Source organism: Symsagittifera roscoffensis, chromosome 7 (assembly GCF_963678635.1).
Source record: "Symsagittifera roscoffensis chromosome 7, txSymRosc1.1, whole genome shotgun sequence".
Classification (NCBI taxonomy): domain Eukaryota; kingdom Metazoa; phylum Xenacoelomorpha; order Acoela; family Convolutidae; genus Symsagittifera; species Symsagittifera roscoffensis.
The window spans coordinates 27,571,630-27,598,924 of NC_087068.1; the positions used below are offsets into that span (position 1 = coordinate 27,571,630).

The 27,295-nt window shown below is 34.4% G+C and overlaps 2 protein-coding genes across 5 annotated transcripts; both read left to right on the forward strand.

Moving 5' to 3' along the window:
• Positions 1–239: 239 nt before the first annotated feature.
• LOC134851033 (threonylcarbamoyladenosine tRNA methylthiotransferase-like) lies at positions 240–7,267 on the forward strand. The gene is made up of 5 exons (XM_063866915.1): positions 240–622; positions 1,135–1,234; positions 1,783–1,906; positions 5,730–5,865; positions 6,169–7,267. Exons 1-5 carry the CDS (start codon positions 276–278, stop codon positions 7,196–7,198), a joined length of 1,737 nt encoding a protein of 578 aa, XP_063722985.1. The 5' UTR covers positions 240–275; the 3' UTR covers positions 7,199–7,267.
• A 3,310-nt stretch (positions 7,268–10,577) lies between these two features.
• On the forward strand, positions 10,578–25,365 carry LOC134851720 (uncharacterized). Of its 4 annotated transcripts, none has more exons than XM_063867939.1 (4): positions 10,578–10,692; positions 13,854–14,065; positions 15,554–15,691; positions 16,195–16,620. In XM_063867939.1, the coding sequence occupies exons 2-4, from the start codon at positions 13,870–13,872 to the stop codon at positions 16,443–16,445; spliced, it is 585 nt and encodes a 194-aa protein (XP_063724009.1). In that variant the 5' UTR covers positions 10,578–10,692; positions 13,854–13,869; the 3' UTR covers positions 16,446–16,620. The 4 variants fall into 4 exon arrangements, with proteins under 4 accessions (XP_063724009.1, XP_063724008.1, XP_063724010.1 ...); XM_063867938.1 differs by having other exon boundaries at positions 13,867–14,065; XM_063867940.1 differs by lacking the exon at positions 10,578–10,692 and adding an exon at positions 13,417–13,602.
• Positions 25,366–27,295: the final 1,930 nt, after the last annotated feature.

Here is a 27,295-nt window from a genome sequence, read left to right on the forward strand (position 1 = left end):
TTTTATAGCATTTTGGGATAGCTCGGAATGTCATTCGGTCCGAAGTATTTAAAATACCAACCTCTTCGCCTCCCCACTCTTGAGCTGAGGCTGAGTATATTCTCATTTTTGTCTCATTTTTTACGGAAACATTGAATAATGACGCCATAGCCGATTTTAAACAAAGTGCAGATTTTGTTATAATTGAATTGGCTTATTTTTTGTTTTTTTTTTGCCACAAATTGTCATCTTTCAGGTTATCTGTTAAATTTGCCAGAACAACGCCATCTGAAATTATGACATTGGATTCTGGCAGAACTTTGGACATCGAAGACAATGCCAATGAGATTGTTTTAGAAGATTTCAACGCCAACCGAGCTCAAAGTCGAAAATCACGCCAAGTCATACGCAATAAAAACTTACCCAAAATCACGAAAACATCAAATTCAAATGGGGTAATAGGTAATGTTTCTGGAAACGAAAAGGGCGTTGAGGAGGGTGGGGATGTCTGTGGGAATGCGCCTGGAGTGGGTGTTGTTTATGTTAAGACATGGGGGTGTGCTCATAATAATTCAGACAGCGAGTATATGGCGGGTCTAGTGAGCGAGTACGGATATACTGTTACTACACAGGATGATGAAAGGTCAGTTTTGCTGCTGGCAAAAGTTTTAAAGGGTTTAAGGCACTAAGCAAAATTTAATGGTGCCATCTCTCACTTTAACACTAACGCATTTTTTTTTACTATAACAGCTGAGACAGATCTTTTGGAAGTTCAACTCATCGCTATGAAATTGGCTTTGGGTTCATACAACTTCAGTTCAAGCGGTTTTTCAAGAAAAGATGAACGGTTTGGAATTTAAGTTCTACATAAAATTGTGACTTTGGTTATTTTGGGATTTACAAATTAACCGGAATTGACCTTCCAAAACTCCACTTTAAGTATCCTCAAGAGCAAATTATGCAAGCTTATGAATTAGTCTCACGTTTTTTAGACAAAAATCATTTTTCAGCTGTGCCTTTTATGAATGAGGGCGCTAAACCTATTTGAAAATGCATTATGATACTTGCGATGCGTGAAAAGTTTAAAGCAGGATGAGACCCCTTCGTAGGTAAATATGAAAGACAAAGTATGTTACTATCGGCGTTCTCGCGTAGGTTCGATGCCGATTTGTGGCTGCTGAACAGCTGCACAGTGAAGAGTCCTGCCGAGATGCACTTCCGCAACTTCATCCACGAGGGACAGAATCGAGGAAAGGTAGGAACTTCGAACATAGAAATTAGAAACTAGAACGCTTCGAACCGAAAAGACTGGAATAAATGAGATTGACTCCTTGCGTTCATTGAGTATTTTCCAATTGTCTGTTTTTTATCTATTATAATTGAGTCGTTTTTTGTGCTAGATGTTATCAGGGAAATAAAAATAAAAACGAATTTAATTGGCTATCTTTTTTGAGAAATGAATGACAAAATTAAAAAATAGTTTTTCAAAAAAAAAAAAAACTGTTGTATGTTTTTTAAGAGTCTTGGAACTTTTTGTGCTAAGGAATTTTTTTTTTGGTTTCTTCAAGTTTTTAGATACGCTTCCAACAATCAGTTGGCTATGTTTCGCTATTATTCGCTTCCATGTTTAAACAAATTTCTAACGTTTACGCTGAAAGTTACAATTTGGTGGCCCATTTGACTCGGTTCGCGCAAACAGTTTTTTTCCCTTTGAATCAAGACTGAGTGAGACTCTTGAAATACGTTATTATACTTGTGCATTTGGAGAAGAACACTGAGTGGATGTTTTGTTTTGTTTTCCAGGGAGTGGTGGTGAGTGGCTGTGTGGCCCAGAGTGAGCCTAACTCCCCCTACCTGGAGGGCTTAAGTATAGTGGGGGTGCAACAGATCGATAGAGTTGTAGAAGTGGTCGAGGAGACTCTGAAGGGTACGTAGTTTAATTATCGCATTACGGTATGCACAATTCAAGTACCAGCAGTAGACGCTGGTATTCTGACGCAATCTGGTTGTTTTGGTTATATTTTATCTGTCATAAATACCCGGCCATGATACCTGTCATGCAATTAAAGGCAAGTGGGGTGATTTTTTGAAAAGACTTGACCAGTGAGGGTTTCAAGGGGAATGGAGACGACCACAGCCCCTTGGGTATTCTAACTTCATCCAAATGGTCATACCTTAAGTACTATATATTCCTTTTGTGAATTTTTCGCCAAAGCGGATTAATTAGGAGAATGAAGCGCGCGCCGGAACCACAAGTGTTTTGGTGATAACATCACACAATGTGCATTTTTAGAGCTTGTTTTTAAAAATATGCCAGTGGTGCAGAAAATTTTTTAAAGAGCTGAAAAAGTGTTTAAAGAGCTAAAAGTAATAATTTTCCTCTATTTTTTGAGAAAGCCGTAGATCCGCTCCCTTAGATCCGCTCCCGAAGTTTTTTTGTGGCTGAGTTTCAATTTTATTTTCTGTTAGGGCCGGTGTGTTGCTCCTTCTCCATAATTTTGTCACTGCTAGATGCGCTGCTTTATGTAGTTATATTTCTGGAAAGGTTTTATTGGAGAATGTTTGTAGTTCAAATGGTACCGCGACAACTTGCATTAAAAGACAACTTGCCAAAAAAGACAGCTCGGAAAATCTTCAGAAAAATACAACGCTTAAAAAGAAACATCTCGTATAAAATTCAGAAGAAAATTAAATTGACCTTATCTAAAAGTGAAACAAAAAAGCGGTAAAAGCCTGTGAAGCTCAAAGTTTCTTGGTATAAAACAGGGTTCTTACAGATCAAAGTTAAATGGTAGAGCTTCCAGTTGCAAAATTAGATCATGTTAAAGCATGACCCTCTTTTTTTCCAACCTAAGTCTCCAATATTGTTGCGACGCAAATATTGTTGCGACAAATTGTGTTCATTTTGATCAATAACCAGCTATTAACTACATCCAATGCTAAGGATATTAACACAGACTATTATATTACAAATAGCACTTTAGCTTCAAGGTATCATGGATTTGTAGCGTAGAGTTAGGGAAGGAAACCCGCAACAAAATAAGAGGGTTCAAACCTGGGCAGGGTCGGATGTTTTTAATGAACTTTTTCGTATGCTAGCTTAAATGCGTCCGCTCTTTAAATTGAGGCATGTTAGTTGGTAAAGTTCTTGTTTTTCAATTTGACTGGTACTGCTAATGCGTCATATTTCGCTTGCGTCACTTAGCGCTTCTGTAGACTCATAGTTGGCTTGCGTCACTTAAGAAGTTTTGTAGAGTCAAAGTATTCATTTTTTCCCAGTAGCGTTATCGCTCATATTGTAGCTTGTGTATGCGAAGTGAAACTTAGCCTTTGTGTAAGAGTTTCTGATATCTTTTGTTACAATTGTTCATATTTATTACTTTTATAGGGCTTTTCTCCAGATTTGAGCCGAATCTGGAGATTTTTGCTTAAACTTTGCTCCGTCTTTATTTGCCGAATGAATTTTGGTACAGTGGGGCGAGCATAACCCATTTTGTCATTGAAAATCTCTATGCCATCCTTTCACCGAATGGTTGGTTTTTTTTCATATATCGCATTGTTGAACTGATTCCAGATAGCTTTTTTGAAATCTAGATATTTTCGTAGAATTCCACGGATATATTACCCATCCACGTTTTTTTCTTCAAAATAATCGAGATATGACCGGAGCTGCTCATTTTCAGTTGTTTTTGCGTGGAGAGCTGGTGCGAACTTCAAGTCGCAATCAGGAATGAGAGCTAGCTCAATAAAGGATCTCACTTTCTCTTTTGTGTATTCAACCGCGAGTTCTAATCAAGAAGAAAATATTTGTCGATGTTTGTTTTTGAGGACATTTGCGCGATTTTTTTAACTGCTATGCACGTTAAACTTTCATGCTTTTTTCCTTTTTTTGGAATTTCTCATTGAAAAAATGCGAAAAAGTTGAGACAGTTGTAGGAAACTTACTTTTAAATTCTTCTTCACGAGGTAACACTGAATGTAATGATCCAATTTTTTCTGCACAAATAAATCATCACTTGTGAATACTTGTGATTTGCAAGTTCTTTCTGAGCATCCCTATTTTGTTAACCCGCTTTTCATTAAATCGAACTTCATTAAATTTTTCACCTCCAATGATTAACATTCGTTTTCCGTGCTGACTTGTAGTGAATTTAATTCATTTGAAAGAGTGAAAACATGTTTAGAAAGCAGAATTATGATATGCCAATTAATGCAATCAATATTTTGGACTCAATTTTTGGTGTTAACGAACAAAAAAAGACTCAGTTTTCCGCATTAATTGTTTTGAATTAAGTATAAATTTAATTGATTTTTAGTGGGGATTACAGGTTCAGGGATAATTAAGAAATTGTCTTACGAGTTTATTGGGATTCATCGCGTTTTGCGAATTTTCAGAATTGCTAGTTTTTACAGTTGTCATTTTTGCGAATTGTCTTTTCTTGCGTGTTGTCGTGTTACGAGTTAAATCTAGGAATAGGTACCAAAATTTTCTGAACTATCGCTCTTCAAACGATAAGAAGGCGTTCATTTAGGTCGTATTTGTTGTTTCAGGAAAAACTTTTAATTTTCGTTGTTGACTGTATTTAAAACATTTATATAGGTGGTATGAATTTTCGTGGCTTGATGTTCGATTGCTTTTGAGTTTGACGTTTGAAGTTCAATTCAAAATCAGTTGCTAAAACGAAGACAATGACGTTTGAAGTTCAATTCAAATTCAATTCCTAAAACCAAGGCTTAATCCACTCTCCAATTACGAAACTGAAAATGGCGCAAAAAAACTTAAATGACTTATAATTTCAGTTTTTGGACTTTAACTTACCGAATTTCCAGGGGTTCCAGTTTTCTCAAATTGTGTAATGTTTATTACGGTTGCGATTAGCATAGGTTGTAAAATCCCAACATGGATTGTTTTTCCAAGTAAACAACTTGTCCAAGGGAATCCATTAATCATTTGATAGCTTGTTTCATAATAAATTTAAATTGTAGTTCTGAATTACGAAGATTTTAGAATCTGGCCTGGACGATTTTTGAATCCGGCGAGGACGAGTTTTTTGATACCTGGTATTTATTTGCATCAACAAAATAATCGTCGGCCCATCATTTGTAGCATTATAATATTTGGCTTAGTTGCCTCAGTACGGTTGTGAAATAGAGTAATTGATTTCAAAGAAGTTTCTAGGACCATTCATGCGCGTTTTGTCAAAAGAAAGTAGTGGATGAGCATTTTCGGAAAAGTGACATTGATTTGATGGCAAACATTCGAGAAAAACTGATATATACATCCCTTGAGTTTTTGTATATATATTTATTAATTTTTATTATATTATATATATTAATTTTTCACAATTAAATTATATATCCTTACCTGCTTCAAGTTTGTCAGTTGGCTTTTTTATGATTCAAAAGTGCGATAGAGAATGGCACGACCATGTCTACTCTCGAAATAAACATTTTATTTCGAGAGTTAATAAGTTTTCAATCATAAAAGTTTCATGAAATTCAAAGAGTTTTATGGTAATTAGTTAGTTTTAGTTAAAACTCGAAAGTTTTAATTTTTGAATTTTACGGTAATTTTTTACGCCTGAAATCTGGCGTTTACTTTTTTATGGCGTTAACCTGTTTATCGCAACTTGAGTTTATTGACACTATTGCAACTGTCTGTTGACTATGTTTGTTGTTTGCCAACCACATTGATCACAAGGTGCCTTCAATGGTAGGACTAGACGAATTAAAGAATACTACTGCTTTAGGGCATACAGTTCAATTACTTGGCAGTAAAAAGAACGGCGGTGGCAAGAAGCAGGGCGGAGCTAGACTGGATCTGCCCAAGATCAGGAAGAACCCTTTGATCGAGATACTGGCTATCAACACTGGGTGCTTAAACAGGTGGATAAGTAGTTAAATGGATTCATATGGGGATTCGTTTGAAAAAAAATTACTGTCGTAGTCTATGGTTCGCTGTCAGAATTACCAAATACGGATGCCTTTGAAAGAAGTGCTGTCGGAGGGAGCTAAAAGTTTATTAACACGCAGTTGTTTTGGTAGCAATTGGATTAAGAGCGTTGAGTTCATTGTTCGATATGATTTTTATTTGAGTTTTTAATTTAAGAATCGCAATTTCTGAAATGAAACTCAACGAAAATTGTTGCACTAGAAATTATATTTTTTGAATTTCCTTATTTTTTTTAGGTGCACCTACTGCAAAACCAAACATGCCAGAGGAGAACTGGGAAGTTATCCAGTGGAAGACTTAGTAGAGAGAGCCAGAGTCAGTTTCCAAGAGCAAGGTTGCAAGGAACTGTGGATCACTAGTGAGGATACTGGTGCCTATGGTTTGGACATCGGATCCAACTTACCACAGCTCCTCAGAAGTCTCCTGGATGTAACTCCTGACGATTGCATGATTCGAGTTGGAATGACAAATCCACCGTACATGCGAAGATACCTAGAAGAAATCGCAATTATTCTGAATCATAAGAACTTTTATAGTTTCTTGCACGTCCCTGTCCAGAGTGGAAGTGATGCTGTTCTAACAGATATGAAAAGAGAATATTGCAAAGAAGATTTCTGCGAAATTGTTGATTTTCTGAAAGCAGAAGTTCCTGGAGTTACCATAGCAACTGATTTCATATGTGGATTCCCAACTGAAACAGACGAAGATTTTGAGGAGTCTCTAGAATTACTGAGAAAATACAAATTTCCTTCTGTTTTCATTAACCAGTTTTTCCCCAGACCCGGAACTCCGGCTGCCTTCATGAGGCAGATTCCAGGACAAGCTATCAAGAAACGAACAGCTGCTATGAGTTCGTTGTTCAAGGCTTACTATCCTTATGAAGGACGAAAAGGGAAAATTTACTACATTCTGGTGACTGATGTTTCCTTTGACAAGAAACATTACATTGGACACAATAAGTGCTATGAACAAGTTTTGATCCCGATGAAGGAAGAGTTGATGGGAACATGGGTCAAAGTCCAAATTATAGATTCCTCTAAATTTAGCATGCACGGAAGAATAATTGAAAGAAATGTTACTTCTACAATTTTGAATGCAGATGTTTCGTCTATTTCGTCAAAGATTTTAACAGCTATGCAAGAACTGTCATGCAATAACTTTTCTTGGAAAAATTTGAATAGTATTGTCATAATCACGAGTTTGCTGTTTTCAATTTCCTTGCCTTTGCTCTTGATGTATAGGAAAGGTGGTTTTAGGTTGAAATAAACTTTATAAGATAGAGTTTTCATTTGTAGCTAATAACTTGTTTAGACAATTTGAAAATGTTCCCTCTAATTTTTGACTACCATGAGTAGTTTGAAGAACAAAGTTAATCTAAGTTTCAGATAAACATTTTTTGGCTATTTTGCACAGTTAACGCTCATAATGTGATTCGGGTTCACTTTATTTTTTCCCGTAAATAATTTTAGGCGCAGAATGATCAAATGTGTAGGAATGGTAAGTTTGAGACATGATCAATTTCAGACATGCTCGATTTCTTGAAAGTTCAAATTAAACTACCTTCATTTAGGTAGTAAATGGTTGTAGTCCGTTTCCGGCGTTTCTTTGTTTAAATAATTTTCTTGAAAAAGTGTTATTTTTTTTCCAGTTCGTGGCTTTCGGCCTAGTTTCCGTCGGTTCATTCCCGTTAGAAATTTGATGAAATTTGTTTTAATTGGTCTTGTTTTTTTGGGCTTTTTTGTTAAGCAAGTTTTTTTTTATTTTGAGTTTTTTTTTCTCCTATTGAAAGTTTGTAATTTGTCATTTAACCAAGTGTGATTTTAAATAATTTTGTTTTTTTATGGCTTTTCTTACCAAATCTGATTAATAATTTTCTTTTGTATATAGTTTTTTTTTCAATTAAGCGGTTTCAGCTTGTATTTTATGGCATAATGAACTTATATTATGTTGTTTCGAGGGCAAAAATTCCTCTTCGACAAAATCAGGTATTATTACACTTGCGAGAGCAAGTGTCTTGAAATCGGGAACAAGACTTTTTCCAGTAAACAATTTAAATTTTCATCAACTTGCTTTTTTATTGAACCTTCTCAACCTCCAGGTTCCTTCCCACTTGGCTCAGTTGTCCCATCGATAATGTCGGCTAAGTTGTCCCATCCTTTTGTCCTGTAAGCAACTTTCAATGCAAGTGCAAGTATAGTTCTTTGTAGGTTCAGGGAGGTGGACTTAAAACTTTTTAAATTAAAAAAAAATCAATTTGTTTTTCGGCTCAACAGATGTCTGCTCAAAGATTGTCGGCTTAGTTGCCTTATCACTGATTTTTCTTTTCGTGTGCTATAGGCAACTTCTTTTGTAGTTGAAAGTGCAAGTGTTGTTCGTTCTAGTATCAGGTGGGACTTAAAACTGTAAAGGTTTTTTATGAAATTATATTTTTTTCTGCGCAACCTGTCTGCTCAAAGGTTACCGGCTTTATTTCCTCATGCCAAGTGTCTTGAAATCTACCTTCATTTAGGTAGTAAATAATTGTAGTCCGTTTCCTCATGCAAAGTGTCTTCTGTGGCCACCTTAACTCGATCTTGTTTGTGCTTAATTTCATTGATAGGGGACTTAGTATCTTGGGCTCATCCACTTAATTAGCGAACCGAGTGTTTACTATTAGTTAAGGCAGCTATGACATTTGGCTCTGTTAGAAGACGAATGCTTCATAAACCGGAGTTATACAACTAGAAGTTTTCAGTCAGCTATTTTTTGTTTGTATAGCTTTTATACACTAGCCAGCATAGTGTATTAGAACGACCCTTCTTTTTTTCAATCTTACTCGCAAATAAAACAGCTCATTTGTTTGAGTTTTTGCAATAATGACGATCTGGAAGTTTCATAGCATCTGTTCTCTGCTTTGTTTGTGGCTAGATTTTGTGAGTTTTAAGCGTCCGTGGCTGAGTGTTTAGTGCGGGAGGTTCTTCATCTTGAGGTTGCAGGAAGAATTCGACACATTGCCGAATTTTATTAGTTCGGGTTTATTTAAATTTTTTTTATTTCGCTTGATAGAGCTAGTTTTTTGTCGTTTTCTAGCCAAAATTTGCAAAGTGCAGATTCGCCTCTGTGTTTAACTTATCTTAACGCTTTGCAAGCGCTATAATTTTGGAAAAAAAAGACGTTTATTATGGAAAAAAATGTCTAACAGAATCATCGAATAATTTCGATTGTTTTCTTTTAAAAATCAAGTTTCACAATTTCTTCGACTTATTCGGCCAAGCGGTATCATCTTGGTCTTGGTTGACAAAGTTTCTTCGTTTGAATGCGGAGAGGTCCTGTTTTTTTTGCAAACTTAAAATTTTTCCGGTCAACAAAAACCAATCATATCCTTTTTTCTCTGGTTGACAAAGTTTCTTCGTTTGAATGCGGAGAGGTCCTGTTTTTTTTTGCAAACTTAAAATTTTTCCGGTCAACAAAAACCAATCATATCCTTTTTTCTCTACTTTCTGTCTGCTTAGTTGCCGCTGACATGTCATGGACATAAAACATTTTGCGCACAATTCAAAAGTCATTTTGATTTATTCTTGTAATTTGTAATTTTACCCAATCTGTTTTTGTATATATTCCTTTTTGTTATGTTTTAGTTTTTTGAAATGATAAAAGTTTTAGTTTTTTTTACTGGCTTAACATGCTATGCTTGTGATGGATATAAAGTGGAACGAATGTCTGCGTCATCTCTGGTTGTGTTTGCTCGCTATTTTAATGCTTACTTTTTTGATTGTTATATGCTGCTTCGCCCCTGTGCATTGAACTAGCTCTGAACTAGATCATATAAGACTGAATATGGCTAGTATGGGGAATTTTGAATATTCAATTTATAGGAATACTTTTCTAATACATTTTAATGTGAATTTGGGAAAAACTTGTTTTGGCAATGGAAATCACCACTAAATGTGCTGTAATATGTTATATGCGAACAAATGGCGTTAATTTTTGGCAAATGATTTAGTGTGAAAAAAAATGTTTTGGGTTGTAGTTCTTTTTTTCATCTGTGAGAGTCCGAAAATTGCAATTTTGAATTGAAATTGAATAAAAGTGCTTTGTATGAAGCTTAATTCCTGTTTTTGATATAAACTGGTATAATGGAAATTCTTGTTTGATAAAAAAACAAGTATTACGAAAAATGTATGGGGTTGGGTTTTTAAAATTTTTATTGAGACGTTTATAATCATAATCATAGTAGTAATAGTAATAATAGCAATAATAATAATCTTAATAGTAGTCATAATTATAGAAATAAACAGGCCATCTTTAGACAGACTTAACAGCTTTTGAAAAAACTATAATCAATAATTGTATTAAATATATTTCTTAGGTGTACATAATTGATCTAACATTTTTCAAAATTGACCTCTCTGAAAGCTAGAGCAACAAAGCAATTGATAGCTTTTGAAAAAAAATCGTTAAAGCGATAAAAAGCTTTTTCTCTTCAGACTATCAAATAACGACAATCAAAGAAAGCAAAAACGAATGTGTCCCACAAGCGGAAGAAGAACGGAATTTTCCAGATGAAATTCAAACCCGAGTTGAGCAGGGGAATATTGTTCGCAAACAAAACATAAGCGTTGAGTATTCAGTCTCATTATTTTTCCAAGTACTATTGTTTTTCAGATCGTGCTCCGTGCTTGCCTTCTTTCCAAAGTGGTTAGAATAAGCAATTGTTAATTTTTGATAAGGAGATAAATTTGAGCTCTTCGCAGTTCAAATACTTCAACTGTCTAAATAAGGTAAGTTGGTTTGTTTTCCATGAAATTGGGTTGTTTCGATATTTTATGAAACATTTTTTTAAATTTGCGAAATACTGCTCGCGACTAGTAATATCTTAGGTCAAATTTTTGAAATGTCTCGGTTAGCCCTTTTCTCTTTTGAAACTTTTACCTTATAAAGCTTAAACATATGAGTAATTAAACTGGCGAAGCAGTAAGAACAATGACATACATTTTTTTAACAAAAAATGTCCTTTCAAATGAATTTTTTAAATTCATTGATGTATCAAAACTATCAGCGTGACAATTATACTAAGTTCAACTTGTCAATTATACCCAATCTTTTTCAAGTTAACAATTTGGATCTATGATATCCGGTGCAATGCAATTTTTGAAGTTATATCACCAGTTTTTGCCATCACTGTCATATAGAATCAAGAGTACTTGAGAGTTTTATTCAATTTTTTTGAAGGGTTTGTACATTTTTAAAGCTATTAGAGTGGCTAGTTCTCTTACATAAATTACACCAGAGAAAATTGTGCTAAAGTTTATGCTCTGTTTTTTAAATTGCAAGTTGCATATTTAATCACAAAAATTGTGAATAATTCAAAGGTAGAACTGTCAATTTGCATACCATTTGTTTGCCAAAATTTTATCAGAAGCGTATCGCTTAGATTATATCTATTTAATTTAAAATGTAACTTTCTAGCGTACGTAATAGTTCCAACTCTCTAAGAAAATTGCGGAACATTTGTTCTCGGGTGGTTTCTTTTTCTTCGGGAAAACTCAGGTTTTTTAACTAGACATTTTTGATAGCGTATGGGGAATAAAAAAGAAAAAGGAAATCGATTATTTTTTTTTAAACATTTATCATTTTTTGTTATCGAAAACTTTTCATCGGGACGTTGAAGGGCAGTGGAACAATGATGACTTCGGACTGATACGAGCAATCTTTTTTAGTTTCATTTTTCACATTTTGCCCTACGAAATAATATGCCCGCACATTTTTATGATCGTTTAGTTTTATGAGCTTCTAGCATGAATCGTAAGCTAGTTTTATGAATTGTTTTGTATGCATTTACACGGCAATGCCATAAATGTAGTTGGGTAGAATGGATTTAGAAATAAAGTTGTTATTTTGACTCCTACTAAACCAATTTAGTAAAGTTATGGGAGGTTGGCACTTTCGCTAATTGGGACATTTAACGCCAATGTATTTTATGCTTTTAGCGTGTAAACTGGGATGTATACCTGCACATAAATCATACCAAGTTGACTGAGGCAAGGTGTTGAAACATTTTAGTAGGTTGCTGAAGGCTAAGTGTATCAGATTGTACTTTGCTTAGTTTGTGTGGAGAGAATTTTCTCTTCAAAAATCCTAAAAACGGTTTAAAAATTTTAATCGAAAAATATTCCGTAAACTTTAAGTGGCAGTCGCAACATTCAGGGCTTCACCCTGATACCAGCAGTATTTTGTTGTTTAAGATTCTCATTGATTTTTCCTCATCTTCTGAAGTAAAGTATGCGAAGTGACATGTTTGTGAAATAAATTTTGGACACTTATTGGATAACGAACCGACCGACTATGCTGAGCAAGTACTATACCTATCTCCGCCCCCAAATTTGAACAATAGGAGCTGAATCCTAGATAACTGCGTGAATTTTTTATCCAATCGCTTGTTTGATCTGAAGCAGTCGTAGCATCGTTTGATAATATGTTAGCATTGGTGGTTCATTTGGATGTACGTTTAAAAACGCATACTTTCATTTTTCTCAAACTACTTAACTGGTTTTCAAAAAATATGGTACCAATGGGAATATTCCGCTAGTTTATTTTAAGTATACCGCACGTTCTACGGCCTTCGAAAAGCTCAATGGGAGGAATGTTTGACCCATTTTTGACTTTTCTCAAACTACCTTGTCAAATCTGAGATTATGGGGTCTTATAAAAGAACATGATAGCATAGCCAAATATGCCCTAATTTATTTTACGAAAATGGCCTTAGAAAATGCCAGGTTTTGACCGATTTTTGGAAACTTTCACTTTTCCCGAAAATGACCCTGCCAATACTGAAGTTAAGAGTTCAATCGAGAGAACAAGAAGGAATTCTCCTTGCATAAGCGGCTACGCATTAATAAGCGCAAAAAAACTTCATTAGGAAACGTCAAATTTTTGAAATTTCGAAATAAAAGGTTCAAGCGAAAGAACAGATTGTGCGAAGTTTTCCTTTGCAAGAATCTACGCCCCACTTTTTGCGGGAAAAGCGTTTTGAACTAATAGAAAGAATAGGTTGTGTCAATATATATATAGAAAAACTGTCACGTACAGCTGTGGACTTGGGGAAAGTCTAATGTTGACCGTTTTAGTCGATTTTTTTTGTACTTTTTCTCAAAAAAATACCCTGTTAGTTCGGAGATAAAAGACACTCGGAATTATTTTCCCGTGTTAGCGGCTACTCGTCTACTTCAGTAGAGAAATCGCTGAAAGTCAAATTGTTTAAAATACTTCAAAAAAAAACTTTGTATTCTTTGAAACCCAGCCCTTGAATGGTTACGCGCTCGATTTTTCAATTATGGGTGCAATGATAGAAAAGGTAATACATGTACAAAAACTACTTCTTGCATGTACCAAAATTTTTGTTTACACTTAATAACTAGGGGCCAGCTAAAGCTTGAAGTAGTTTTTTTTACATTTATTTATTTTTCTATCATTGTACCCATAGTTTAAAAAGCGAGTGCGTAACCATCTAAAGAATGGGTCTCAAAGATTACCAAGTTTGTTCTTTTGAAGTATTTTAAACGATCTTTGTAAAGCATCTTCAAGCAGTCTTGCGGTTCAACTTTTTAAGGACTCTTCATGATTGCTTCAGGAAAAAACGCGCTGCTTTGGACTTAGAGAACAATCTCAAGCCCTTTATTCAATTTCCTACTGTAAGAACCAACTCCCTTCATTCAAATCTGTATTACATTGGAATACGATAATCTACATTTCATTTTATAGGCTTTAATTTGTGCTTGCTATTAATTTTGCTTCTTTTTTTATTTTTGCTTCCCATTGGACTGCATAAAACACGAAAAGCTTATTTTTTGTTCCTTTTTTCCACTAAGCAGGAAGTTAAATATGCTGAGACGTGTGATTATTCTTTTGATATAAGACAGATAGTTTGTCCTTATTTGAATAGATTTACAATTTAGACCATGTCTGGGCTGATCGAACACATTGTAAACTGGTTCAAAACTGCCAGCGACTTCGCCCACCACACGATAGTGTTAGGTCTGTCTCTCTCATCGGTGCCTGTGGTTAACTATCTCTCCCCCTCTGTCATAACTTCCCTCTGTTTGGGATCAGTGGGAGTGCAATTGGGAAAACAGTTGTGGGTGGCTAATGTTGCAGGTAGTATTTTAAATTTTTTCTAGGCTAGAACTTCAATTATGCTTGGAATTTTTATAGTGAAAATAATGAAAACTGATTCGTTGCCTTAACAGATTTATGGTAACCTTTAAGAATAAATTTCTAATGTTTTTTTTTCTGTAAATAGTAAAATTTTAAGTAACATCGAATGCATGAGCTTAATTGAGGTGAAATTATAATCTCTTTTCACAGTGAAAAGAATAACGGCACGATAAGTTGCGCTTCATTTTGTTTCAAAATTATTTTATTTTGGTATTTCACAGCGGAATTGAAATAAGACATGTTGATCTGGTTTCCTCATTTAGAAGTTAGTTTATCAATTACAATTAATCATTAGGCAAGCCAAAGCTTGTTGATTCGACTTTCGAAAACCAATGTTTAAAAAAATTCACTCGGGGATCGAACCCCTGGATCTTCGTGTTCCCAGAAAGTTCGCGTTCACTTCTCTATTAGCCTCGCTGTGAAGAAAATATATTTTTTTCAACTATTGTGTTGATTATAGTTGTTTAAAAAAGCCACATGGTTGACTTTGACTGCGAGGAAATGTTTTAAACCTAAATGAATATTGCTTCAACCTGTGAGCACGGAACATGCCTCCTCCTTTGTCACTTTAAAGCCCTTGCCCCGAAACTTTAAATTAAAAAATAATTTTGTGCTCCTTTTTGAGCAATCGGCTGTTCATATTTGGGGCTTTCCAGTGCAATGAAAAAGTTTTATTAAACTAGCCAGTGTTGTTTTTTTACGAGCGATCGAGCGAGTGCTGTGTTATATTACGTATCTATTTTTCTAACCCAACTTGCAATTGAAAGTGCTCCTTAGTTGGTAATTTGCTGCAAAAAATTGTTAATTTATTATCATCTGTTCTGCCGGCTTTTTTAGCGGCTACTGTTTGCATAATTTCAAGCTACTGACGAGTAGATGCGATAAAATGAGTTTTGCAACCTCCAAGTCTGCGGTTTGATTCCGGCGTATAGCAAAAGTTATATTTTTCAAGGCTTATTTGCTTTTTCTTTTCTAATATCGTTTTTTGACTTATTTTGCTACTATTTGCCATTTTGCGTGGAGATGGTGTTTGTGGATTAAGAGAGCTCAAGCAAAACACTTGAATATTCAGTCTAAAAAAAGGTCGTTGAATTTGTCTGAAGATCTCGTCTTAGCAACAATCCTGAATCAGATCCGCAGATTTTTCCAAAATTTTCGAGATTTTCGTCCCTAGATATTTTTTCATGCGTCCACGAAATTAACTTTGCGAGCGCTGCTTGAATTTGTTGCCTAATTTTGTCGATAAAGTAATAAAAACTGATCGACATTATGAGTTGGTTGGCTATTTATTGATTTTAGTTTTAAAAGCTTCTCCGGCTCGATTAAAAAAATTGAATCATTTTGCTGAATTTTCTTTTTAAGAGTCTTTTTTCTTTTCTTTGAACGGGGAGATTGGAGATTGTTTATTAGATCCCTTTTTTCTTACAGGGCCTACGATGCGTCTGAACATGGAAAAAAAAGATTTCTCTGAAATTTCTGCTCGACTGTTCCCGAAGTTCGGAATGGTCGCCATCTTCTCTGGAACGGTCGCTCTCGCCGCATACAATGCTCTGCATCCTACTCCAGGCATCTTTTTTTCTCCTCCGTGACGCCATTATTACTTTTAAACTTATCATTATGAACAAGTGACAAACTCTTTAGTTTTTCTTGGTCATAATGGACTTCACGTAAGTCGCTGATTTAGGAGGCGGATGAATTAATCGCTCCTGCGAGAAATCAATAGCTTCAATACTCAAAGTTCCATTTCATGTTTTTCTACGATAGGTAAATTTGGTTGATCTTTAATAGCAAAAAAAGTTTTGAAGGTATGGCTTTTGCTGAAAAACGAGAGCCTGACTGTTTTAGATCAAAACGTTTCAATAACAGTAGTGGCTACTTTTTCTAAATGGGCAACAGGGCTGAAGATCTCCAAGTAAACTATTTTACAATTAGTAATCAAAAGTTATGTCACAGTAGTTTACTGATGTTTTGTAGTTATTACTACAATATTATAATTCAGTTTTAACAGCCTCTGAAAGGTAAAATTGTTCGAATATATGGCGAGAGGAGGGGAAAAAGGGGTGACTTAGATATTCTAACTTACCTTCTCTCTGCGTCACTGGCGTCTCACTTGCTGCAAAGCTACCTGATTTTCCCCTACGTCAGTAAACAACAGGTTCTTCTTCGTAAGTTTGAAGAAGGAAGCGCGGAAAGGAAGAAAGCAGCAATGAGATTTGGAATTTCACATGGGATTAGTGTGCTGATTGCGTACGGAGTAATTGGGGCCAATTTGTACTTTTTCTACAAAACTGGACAACATATCCAATGGAAGCAGCAGTGATGTCAGTTCAAGCTTGAATCAACTGGAAATTTCTAATTAATGACGGTCTTCAAATATGTAATTAATGAGTTTGTCTTCAAATATATTTGAAAATGAAATAAAAGGCTGCATTATTTTTAAAAAAATAAAAGGATGCAATATTTTAAAATGAAATAAAAGTCTCCCTTAATACAAAATCCGTTTTATTCGACCCAAGGAAATTATTTTGCGATATTCAAAAGAATTTTTATTTTTCAGATCTTGTTTGACTCATGGTATGATTGTTTGAAAAAGCGGTATTTCAGTTCTGAATAAAAGTATAGTTTCGGGTGAGTTCCGACCATTTCCAGTTTAAAGTTATAGTCAAAAGAAAAAATTAATTCATTAATGTCTTCTATGATTTTGAGTAATCTATATCTATCTATACTATATTTAAATCTATCTATACTATATTTAAATGCGAGTGACAGCTATCTCCCATGTTTAAGCTATATCATATATTGCAATGCTTAAGAAAATTGTTCAATTAGTTTTTCGCAAGGTCATCAATTTTTCAGTATTTTTTTTCGAGGCCAAATTAAGTCAGTCTGTCTGTATACCTGCTTTTTTAATTAATTTGATTGTCTGTCTACCCGTCGGCTAATTATTTAACTTTCATCTATTATCTTTTATTACATATTTAAATGCGGGCTTCACTATCTCGCCAAGTTTAAGCTTTTTCAATGTATTATTTTTGCATGTTTAACGAATGAATTTTTTTCACGTTTAAGCTATATCGTATATTGCAATGGTTAAGGTTTTTTTTTCGATTTTCCAGTTTGATTTGTGTTTATTTCATCAAGTTTAAAAGTAGCAACCCAATAGTAGGATATTGTCAGAGTTTTCCCAGGTTTTGCGATTCTGGCCTCCATATATGAATAACCAAATCCTTTTGGTTAAACGAGATAGGCAATTTTCGAGGTTTTTCAAAAAAATTATAGAAAATTTAATTTCAAAAAAATTCTCAATTTTTGAAATTTTCACCCGAAGTTGGGTGCTGTCAGGGTACTCTCAGGTGTTGCGAATCTTGCCTCCAATTCTCACTTCTCAAATCCTTGTAGTTTTCCAGATATGACGTTTTTTATGATTTTTTCAAATTTTTTTTTTTAAAAACTTAGATTTTAAAAACTTCCAAAACGTTGAAGATCTCAATCCTTTTGTTGGATATTGTGGGGTTACTCGCAGGGGGTGCGAATCTTGCCTTTGATTATGGCTGCTCAAATCCTTGTAGTTTTCGAGATATGACGTTTTTTTGGATTTTTTTCAAAATTTTTCAGAAAATGTAGATAAAAAAAATTTCACAAAACTTGAAATTACCATCTCTGTACTGAGGCTCTGTCAAGGTACTCTCAGGAGTTGCGAATTTCGCTGTCAAAGATGACTACTCAAATCCTTGTAGTTTCCGAGATATGACGTTTTTTATGATTTTCTCCGAAGTTTTCAAAAAAACTTAGTTGAGAAACTCCAAAACTTTGAATATCTCAATCCTGTTATTGGAATCTTTGAGGGTACTCTCAGGGGGTTTCGAAACTTGCCTCTGAAAAGGACTGCTCAAAAGCTTGCAGTTTTCCAGATATGACTTTTTTTGTGATTTAAAAAAAAAATTTCATGAAAATTAAATTAATTTTTTTTCAAAGTTTGAAATTTCTAGCCTGTAGTTGGGGGACTGTTAGAGTAATCTCAGTGGTTGCAAGTTCGGCCTCCAATTAAGAATGCCCGAATCTTTTTTGTTTAAGAGATAAAACGATTTTTGTGATTTTTTTTTTCTAAATTTGCAGAAAACTCAAATTACAAAGTAATTCGTTAAATTGAAATTCCCAGCCCTGTAGTTGTGCACTTTCAAAGGTTGCGAATATTTCAATCAAAAAAGACTGCTCAAATTTTGGTAGTTTTCGAAATGTTAATTTTTTGCTGGTTTTATAAAAAAAAAATACTTCTTTTAGAAAACTTAAGGTGAAGTTTCTCAAAATTTGAATTTCCCAACGTTGTAGTTGGGTACTGTAAGGGTACTCTCAGGAGTTGCAAATCTTGCGTCCAAATGCGACTGCTCAATTGCTTTCAGCTTCCTGATGTGACGTTTCTTAATTCATTAGAAACTTAGATATAAAAAAATGTCACAATCTCTTTATGGTTTTTCTAAATTTGAATTGAAAAATCGAATGAAAAATTTTACAATATTTGAAGTTACTCTCAGGAGTTGCAAATTTTGCGTCCAAATGCGACTGCTCAATTGCTTTCAGTTTCCCAGATTTGACGTTTCTTAGTTCATTTTAAATTTTCGAAGAATTTATATAAAACTTCACAAAATTTTATGGTTCTTCAAAATTTGTGTAAAAAACTTGACTAAAAAACGTTGCAAAATTTTTAATTACGAACCTTGTAATTGGGTGCTGTCAGAGTACACTCAACGAGTAGTTTTTTGAGTTGTTGAAAAATTGAAGCACCGGAGGTGCGGTACACGCTAGTATTTTTTAATAAAAAGTGTTAATCATGAATTGTTCTAGAAATTCAATGAGCTTTAAGGCCATCTATTTTCTTGATTTTTTTGCGATTTTTTTTCAAGTCAGTGTTTTTTATTCTGTTTAGTCGTAACGAATAATTTTTCCTCGCACCCTTGTACGGGGAGGGTTAGGTAGTGCCATTTGAGGCTGTTTAGACAGCGCGTCGAGTCCATCACTAGAAGGAGGCACTTCTAGACCCTAACGAATAATTTCTTATTAGCTGTAACATAATTAAAAAGCATAATCAGGCCATCTATTTTCTTTGAAATTCGTTGCGATTTTTTTTTCAAGTCAGTGTTTTTGGTTCTGTTTAGTCGTAACTAATACTTTTTCCGCGCACCCTTGTATGGGGAGGGTTAGGTAGTGCCATTTGAGGCTGTATAGACAGCGCGCCGGGTCCACCACTTGAAGGCGGCACTTCTGGACCCTAACGAATAATTTTTTCTTAGCTGTAACATAATTAAAAAGCTGGCACTAGTCTAGTCTGAAAAGCGAAAAGTTCAGACTCATTTTTCTGGAAACTGAGAAACTCTTGATTTTTTTTTGGAATCCGAACCACGGCTGAAGGGTTTTATTGTAACACCAGTATTTTATTGTAGTCTCTACAAGTTCTCTGATCTAGTCAATATTCTTCGGATACAAACGTGATGATTTTTTGTTTTCTTTTTCAGGATGATTTTTTTGTGATGATTTTCTTTGTTTTTTTTTTCTCAGAAAAAGTCATGAAGTTTGTTCACGCTCAAAAGTACCCTATCGCGGTTTGACTGATTTCTTTTTAAGTTCTGTTTTTTCTTTTGTTGAAAAGAAGGCAAACTCCACTATCGAACAATAAAAATGTAAAGGTGACAAAAAACGTGATCGTTCCTTGTTTCGAAAAAATAATTTACTTATCAGATTTCTCAGCGAGATAAAAACTTTAGCTTTTTATCCACTTGCTTAATTGTCATCAAAATCCAGTTGGGTTAACTGTCATCAAAAATTCAACCATAGTTTTTTCTATAATTTCAAAAAGCGTTAAATTCATTTAATTTTTTCTTGGTTATTGGAAAGTTGAGGATTAAAAAAACAAGTCTGAATTTTTTTTGTTTTACTTGCCTCTTTTGCAACTGCTTGTTGGCTGTGTTCAGTCTCAAATTCTGAAATTTTTTTAAAAGTATTTCAGTGTAGATTACAGGGCTTTTTCCCGTGTTTGGCAATACTAATGAAATCTTTCTATTAGGTATTTTGCTGGACCAATTTGAAGGGATATGCAACATGAAAGTTTTCTGGCCGATATGTTGTAAATATGTTCAATTTTCTCGATGCCATATCATGCATCATGATGTAGCTAGGATTATAGTGTCTATAGACAAGTTTTGTTGCAAAAGCTAAAGATATACTAGTCGCAATTTTTCCGAACTATACCTAAACGGTCTGCAATGTGCCTCAAACATTTATGTTCCGACAATGGGGATGAACTTTGTATGGGGATAAACATTGAAAATGGGGATGAACTTTGTATTCCGGTGCGCTTTACTTTTTTTGCTGCGAAAAATCAGGTACCACAAATAATCATCAGAATGTGTCGAGTTATATCTATTATATAATTAAATGCGGGCTTCACTATCTCGCCATGTTTAATCTTTTTCAACGTATTATTTTTGCATGTTTAACGAAAGAATTTTTGCACGTTTAAGCTATATCATATGTTGCAATGGTTAAGAATTGTTTTTTTTTTCTAGATTTTCCAGTTTGATTTTAGTGGTTATTTCACCGAGTTTAAAATAAACAGCCCAATATTGGGATGCTGCCAGGATTCACCAAGGGCGAATTTGGCTTCCAATTTTGAATGGCCAAATTCTTTGTAGTTAACGAGATAAGACGATTTTGGTGATTTTTTCAAAAATTTTCAGAAAACTCAAACTACAAAATTATTTAAAAAACTTGAAGTTCCCAACCCTGTAGTTGGGTACTGTCAGAGTCTTATTAAGGATTGCGTATTTTGTATTTTGCCTCCAATTATGGCTTCTCAAATCCTTGTAGTTTTCGAGATATGACGTTTTTGTGATTTTTTCAAAAATTTTCAGAAAATTTAAAGTTATTTTTTTTTCAAATTTTGAAGTCCCAACCCTGTAGTTAGGTATTGTCAGGGTACTCCATGGAGTTGCAAGTCTTGCCTCCAAATGTGATTGTTCAAATCTTTGTAGTTTTCGAGATATGACGTTTTTTGTGATTTTTTCAAACATTTTCAGAAAAATTAAATTTATTGTTTTTCAAAATTTGAAATTCCCAACCCTGTAGTTGGGTGCTATCAGGTCAATCTCAGGAGTTAAAAATCTCGCCACATGCGACTGCTCAAATGCGACTGCTCAAATGCTTTCAGTTTCCGAGATGTGATGTTTTTTTTTCTTTTTTTTCAAATTTTCTCCAAGAACTTATCTACAAAGAAATTCGCAAAATTTGAAACTTCTGAATTGATGAAGACACAACCTTATTGTCAGCGTATACCCAGGCGTCTCAAATCTTGCCTCCAAGTATGAGTGATCAAATCTTTTTAGTTTGCGAGATACGACGTGTTTTTATGATTTTTTCAATTTTTGTCGGGAATCTTAAGTTAAAAAAATTCACGAAATTTGAAATTCCCAACCGTATAGTAGGGTGCTCTCAGGGGCTCTCAGTGATTGCAAATCTGGCCTCCAAATTTCTCCAGAGGCACATTAAGTTTTCGAAATGACGCTTTTATGGTTTTTCAAAATGGGAATTAAAAAAATAAAAAGTTAGAAATTACCAACCCTGTAATTGGGTGCACTCAGAGTACACTAAAAGTTTGCAGATCTTGTTTCCAATATATGCGGTATCTCATGAGTTGTCGAAAAAATTCGAAGCTCCGGAGGTGCGTTAAAGCTAGTGTCATATGAAGGCCTTTTCAGTCGTATTCGAACGACTTTGAAGACTTTTGTAAAAAAAAAAATCTCAGTATCGAAAAAAAACTTAGTTTTTGATTTTTGCTGTATTTTCGAGCGAATAAAGTGGGCGAGCAGGCTTATTTTTTTGTCAACCAAATCAGCCACCACGAATAATTACCGGATTATGTGAAATAAAATATTATAATGAAGCCCTTTCAACCCTAATTCGAACAACGTTTCGGAAATTTCAAAAGTTGTCCCAGTGTCGATGAAAATTTTTGAGATTCAGTTCAATTGCGAGCGAATAAAGAAAGCGAGCAGGCTGAATAAAGTAAGATAAGCTGCAAATTGTTTGTTTTACTCCATGATAATTAACTTATTTTAAAGTTTTTTAGCGCCATATTGGTAATAAAAACTTCAAGAATACAAAATGTATTATGAAAAACAATAATTTTCCAACTTTTCAATTTTTTTCATACATTTTTCTGTTTTCGTAATATTTTTTGACAGAAATTGCTGCTTAATTTGCTTATGTTTTTGTGCATGTCGCGTTTGTGTAAGTTATAGGCTTTTGTCTGATCCTTATCGCACCATGCAGAAAAAAAACGACATTAATTTGAAAAAAAAACAGAAATAGTTTTCTATGTGTTTTTCAAAGGCAATGGTCGATTTATTCTTTGCATCTTGCACAGCAACGGGCAATTCTTGTTATATTCTTGTTATACAGTCTATGAGTTCTATAAAAGTTTTTGAGCAGTTGATTGCAAATTGTATTATTTTTGAGTGGATAATTTTTTCATCAACTGGGGTTTTCGCCTATTTTAGTCTGCTCATCTTGTCTATTCTATTTTTCAATATGGTGTAAGTGATAGATCGAATTGATTAAGTTTTTTTGCCTCAAAACTATATCCCAGATGGTTCTGGTCGAGAAATTTTGAGGGTGCTTGTGGGGATGAAAATGATGATAATAACATCAACCGTTCCTCCTAAGTAACTTTTTCTAACATAAAAATTATATTCAATTTTTTTCGGCTTTGTGATGTTCGGTTTGGCCGTTTTCGAGTAGTTGGCCACCTGTTCTTTCTTATTTTTACGGCAGCTCGATACACTTCATGTTAGGGTTTACTGATAAATTCGAATAGAAAGTTCTATTTTTGTTTTCGGCTGAAAGTATATTTTGCGTCTACCAACATACTATTGTTTCGACTTTCGATGGAATCGAAAGAATAGTTGTGCTTGGGGTATTTTTTCATTTTGCAAATTTTGACTTCATAATTAACATTTTTTGACGAACGTTTTTTTATCAGTCTTAAATCTATTGATGTCATGAGCTCAAACGACAAATCTATTGATGTCATGAGCTCAAACGACAAATATATTGATGTCGTGAGCTCAAACGACAAATATATTGATGTCATGAGCGCAAACGACAAATATATTGATGTCATGAGCTCAAAAGACAAATATATTGATGTCATGAGCTCAAAAGACAAATATATTGATGTCATGAGCTCAAACGACAAATATATTGATGTCATGAGCTCAAAAGACAAATATATTGATGTCATGAGCTCAAAAGACAAATATATTGATGTCATGAGCTCAAACGACAAATATATTGATGTCATGAGCTCAAACGACAAATATATTGATGCCATGAGATGTTTTGCCGGCAATCTTGTTTCGTAACCTTAACGTTTGGAAATTGCGCTTTTTGACGATTTGGGAAACGGTAGTGTATGCAATTAATTTGAGTCCTACATCACTCCGTTAGTTCTGATTGGCTTTGAAATTTTATTGTTTCTGTTGAATGATTTTTGTAGAATTGTAATTAATGTTCGTTAATCTCATTTTAATCATGAAATGAAGTTGAAGCTTAATAGTTAATAGTTACAGTTAGTTGAACGCTTAGAAGATCTAGACAATGGCTGGCTTGATCAGATCCAGTGTCAACTGGCTCAAGACTTCAAGTGACTTCACCCACCACTCGATAGTGTTAGGTCTGTCTCTCTCTTCTGTGCCTGTGGTTAACTCTCTCTCCCCCTCTGTCGCAACTTCGCTCTGTTTGGGATCAGTGGGGGTGCAATTGGGAAAACAGATGTGGGTGGCTAATGTTGCCGGTAATTTTTGTACGCACCTTTTGTGGGGCTTAAGTTTTAAGTTCTGGACTCCCATGTTCGGCATTTTAATACATGCAATGCTGACTTACTCGTAAATTGTTGATAAGAGCTTTTGTTGCCCATGGATAGTTATGTCGAGGGTAACTTGCTTGAAAAGCGGATTTTTTCGAGCAAATTGTTCCAAAAGTTAAGTTTTTCATTTTTACTTTTCAAATAATTTCTACTGGTAGTTTAGGGAAGCTTGAAATTTTTTTTGGATGACCTGCAGTAAATCTTTTGAATGTTGTCAAAATTGATCGAGAATATGCCGCTTTATCTTCGCGAAAATCGTAGATCCGCTCGTGTCTGTGAGCCCGATAATTCGAGTCTATAGAAAGTAACTTCCAGGTCTAAGCAACTGAGAAGCTACTGCAAGCACAGTAATCTGAGAATTATTCGGAATGTGAACAAAATTTCTTAGAAAATTCGTCCATGTCGCGAAATTTATTATTTGTTAAATAAATTAGAATACTTAATTTTTCAAAAATATTACTCGTCAGCTTATCAAGCCAACAAATTAGAACACTTTTGCACTATAGGGCCTACGATGTTTCTGAACATGGACAAGAAGCAGTTTTCGGAGATCCAGGCTCGACTGTTTCCTAAGTTTGGAATGGTCGCCGTTTTCACTGGAACTGTCGCTCTCACTGCATACAACACTCTGCACCCTTCTACAGGAATCATTTTTCTCCCCTTTCCTGCCATGAGGTCTTCATGTAAACCAAAAATTTTGTTCACACGATCATAACTTCAAAAAAAAAACGAACTTATTCCAAATTGATCAAATTATATATCATGAAATTGATTGTCGAATGCTCTGTTTCAGTTTATTCGCAAACTGAAAATTATATTATGGGACTTTTCTTACGAAAGATCATTTTTTTATATCCTTTTGTTCATAATTTTTGCAGTTTGGACTCTACGCTGTCGCCATTCAGGTCAAGATAGATTGAGAATTAAAAAGGGCCCCAAAAATTTAAAAGGGCTATCTGGAAAAGAGCCAACTCGGGTTTATAAATAGATGATAGGAAGAGGGAAAAAAATGTTTCTTAGATATTCTAACTTACCTTCTCTCTGCGTCACTGGCGTCTCATTTGCTACAAAGCTACATGATTTTCCCCTACGTCAGTAAACAACAGGTTCTTCTTCGTAAGTTTGAAGAAGGAAGCGCGGAAAGGAAGAAAGCAGCAATGAGATTTGGAATTTCACATGGGATTAGTGTGCTGATTGCGTACGGAGTAATTGGGGCCAATTTGTACTTTTTCTACAAAACTGGACAACATATTCAATGGAAAAAGTGATGAACATTCAGGCCTGAACTTTCTAGAACTTTTTAAAAGTTTCATTCCTGTCGAAATAAATTGTTTATTTAAATGTGCTGTTTTTGATTTTGAAGAGTTTTTGGTTTGATTCGGTCATAGCTAATCAATATGAAAATTTCAGAGAATGAAAAATCAGTCTGGAAAGTTCCAAAAATAAAAACACCGTGTAACTAAATCGTCCAATTGAGATCATATTCCGAATACCACTTTTTGTTAGTATATTGCGCCGCGAAGCGTTTTTTGGTTTTGGATATAAAATGTTTCTTGAATTTGTTTTGGGACATATTTCTGATGTTCATTATGCAAAACAGAAGCAGAGCTTTGAAACACTTGCTGTAGAAAAATGAATGACTCTCACCACTTGCAGATGAACCGATAAGTTGAAAAAAAAAATTTTAAAAAATTTAACATGCGAAAAAAAACTGGTATACTGAGAACTGTGTTCGTAAGTTTATAACCAACATTAAAAAAAAATTCAAACAAAATGGGCATTCTTAATGCAGGCATGCTCAAAAATTATCTCTATTCCTTCTGCTTTTTCGTAGCTGAAGAAGTGATTGAGATGACCACAATTTCAGACATCCTGTGAACAAAGTTGCTTTCGCGGAAAAAGTCTGGTAACCGATTGCAATACTTTTATACATCGTAAGGGTAAATACCTTTTCCAAGAGACTTTCGACTTTTGTACTGGAAAGAATTAAAATTGAAGATTGAAATGTTTTGAAAAAATGAATAAATCTTTTGAGAAATTGAATGAATGTAATACTGTCTTTTTTTCAATTTTTGGGCAAATGTTTATGACCTCTCAAAGAATTGGATATCAGTATATTGCAGATATATGCGGCTGGTCTCAATTTTGGAATCTAAAAAAAATTGTAAGGACATGTGTCACTTGACGCCTACAATTTATATTATCCCATTGATTTCTGTGTCAAGAAAAATTGGTCTTAAGTTTTTAGACTAACTTACACGATATTCATGACATTAATTGTCTCATCGGAAATACCAAGAAAAAGCGATTAAATCGTGAAATTTCGTCATGATTTGCTGGATTTTGAATACTCTTAAATTTGACATCTTCATAATAAAGGACATTTAGGACTGTAAAATGCTGATTTCTAAGTCTTAAATGTCCTTTATTATAAAGAAGAGTCTTAAATACACGAAAGTAACCCTCCTAACAGGCTAGAAGGTCTAGTAACTCCACTTTTCTCTTAATCTTGCTTATAAGTTCGCCGCTTTGAATCAATTGATGAATGGCATTCGTGATTTAGCATATATTTCATTGCCACTATAACAAATATTAATATTTAATCAGCACATGATAAAGCAGTCATTTTAGCAAAGAATTAATGGAAAATTTGAACACCAAACTAGGGAGGATATTTCAAAAAATCTGTTCCCGATGAAAGAAAGAAAGTAAGACTTTATTTCTCCAATTTTAAAGAGTCACAAACATTTATAGATATAACACCAACTTCCGACCGAGACTTGTAGAGGATAGACAACGAGATCTTCGGATCCACCGAGTGTGTGCCTCTACATGGTGATTATTTATTGAAATTTCAACCGTCTTACATCATAAATCTGAGCTAAAAAGAAAAGAGTTCAACACTATGCTGGTAACAATGAGTCACTACCTGGTAAGTGAAGAGTTTGATAAACAGATAGAAAAAACAAATTGTTTGTTTTTTGCAGCAACTTTTCTTAAAACTTAGAGCATAAAAATCTGAGGCTTCGAAAAAACAAATTGAAAGAACAATCCACCAAGTTATTGGCCTGCGTATTTACGTCAAGAGAACAAGTTTGAGAAGCATGAAATTTTTTTTTCGTCAAAATTACCAGAAAAAAATTGTAAGTTACCTTAAAAGTCGTGATAAGTCGAAAACTACAAAAATCTGGAGGTGCATATTTTCCCAGAAAAATCCTAACTCCCAGGGGGCCATTTGTTTGCATTTAATTTCA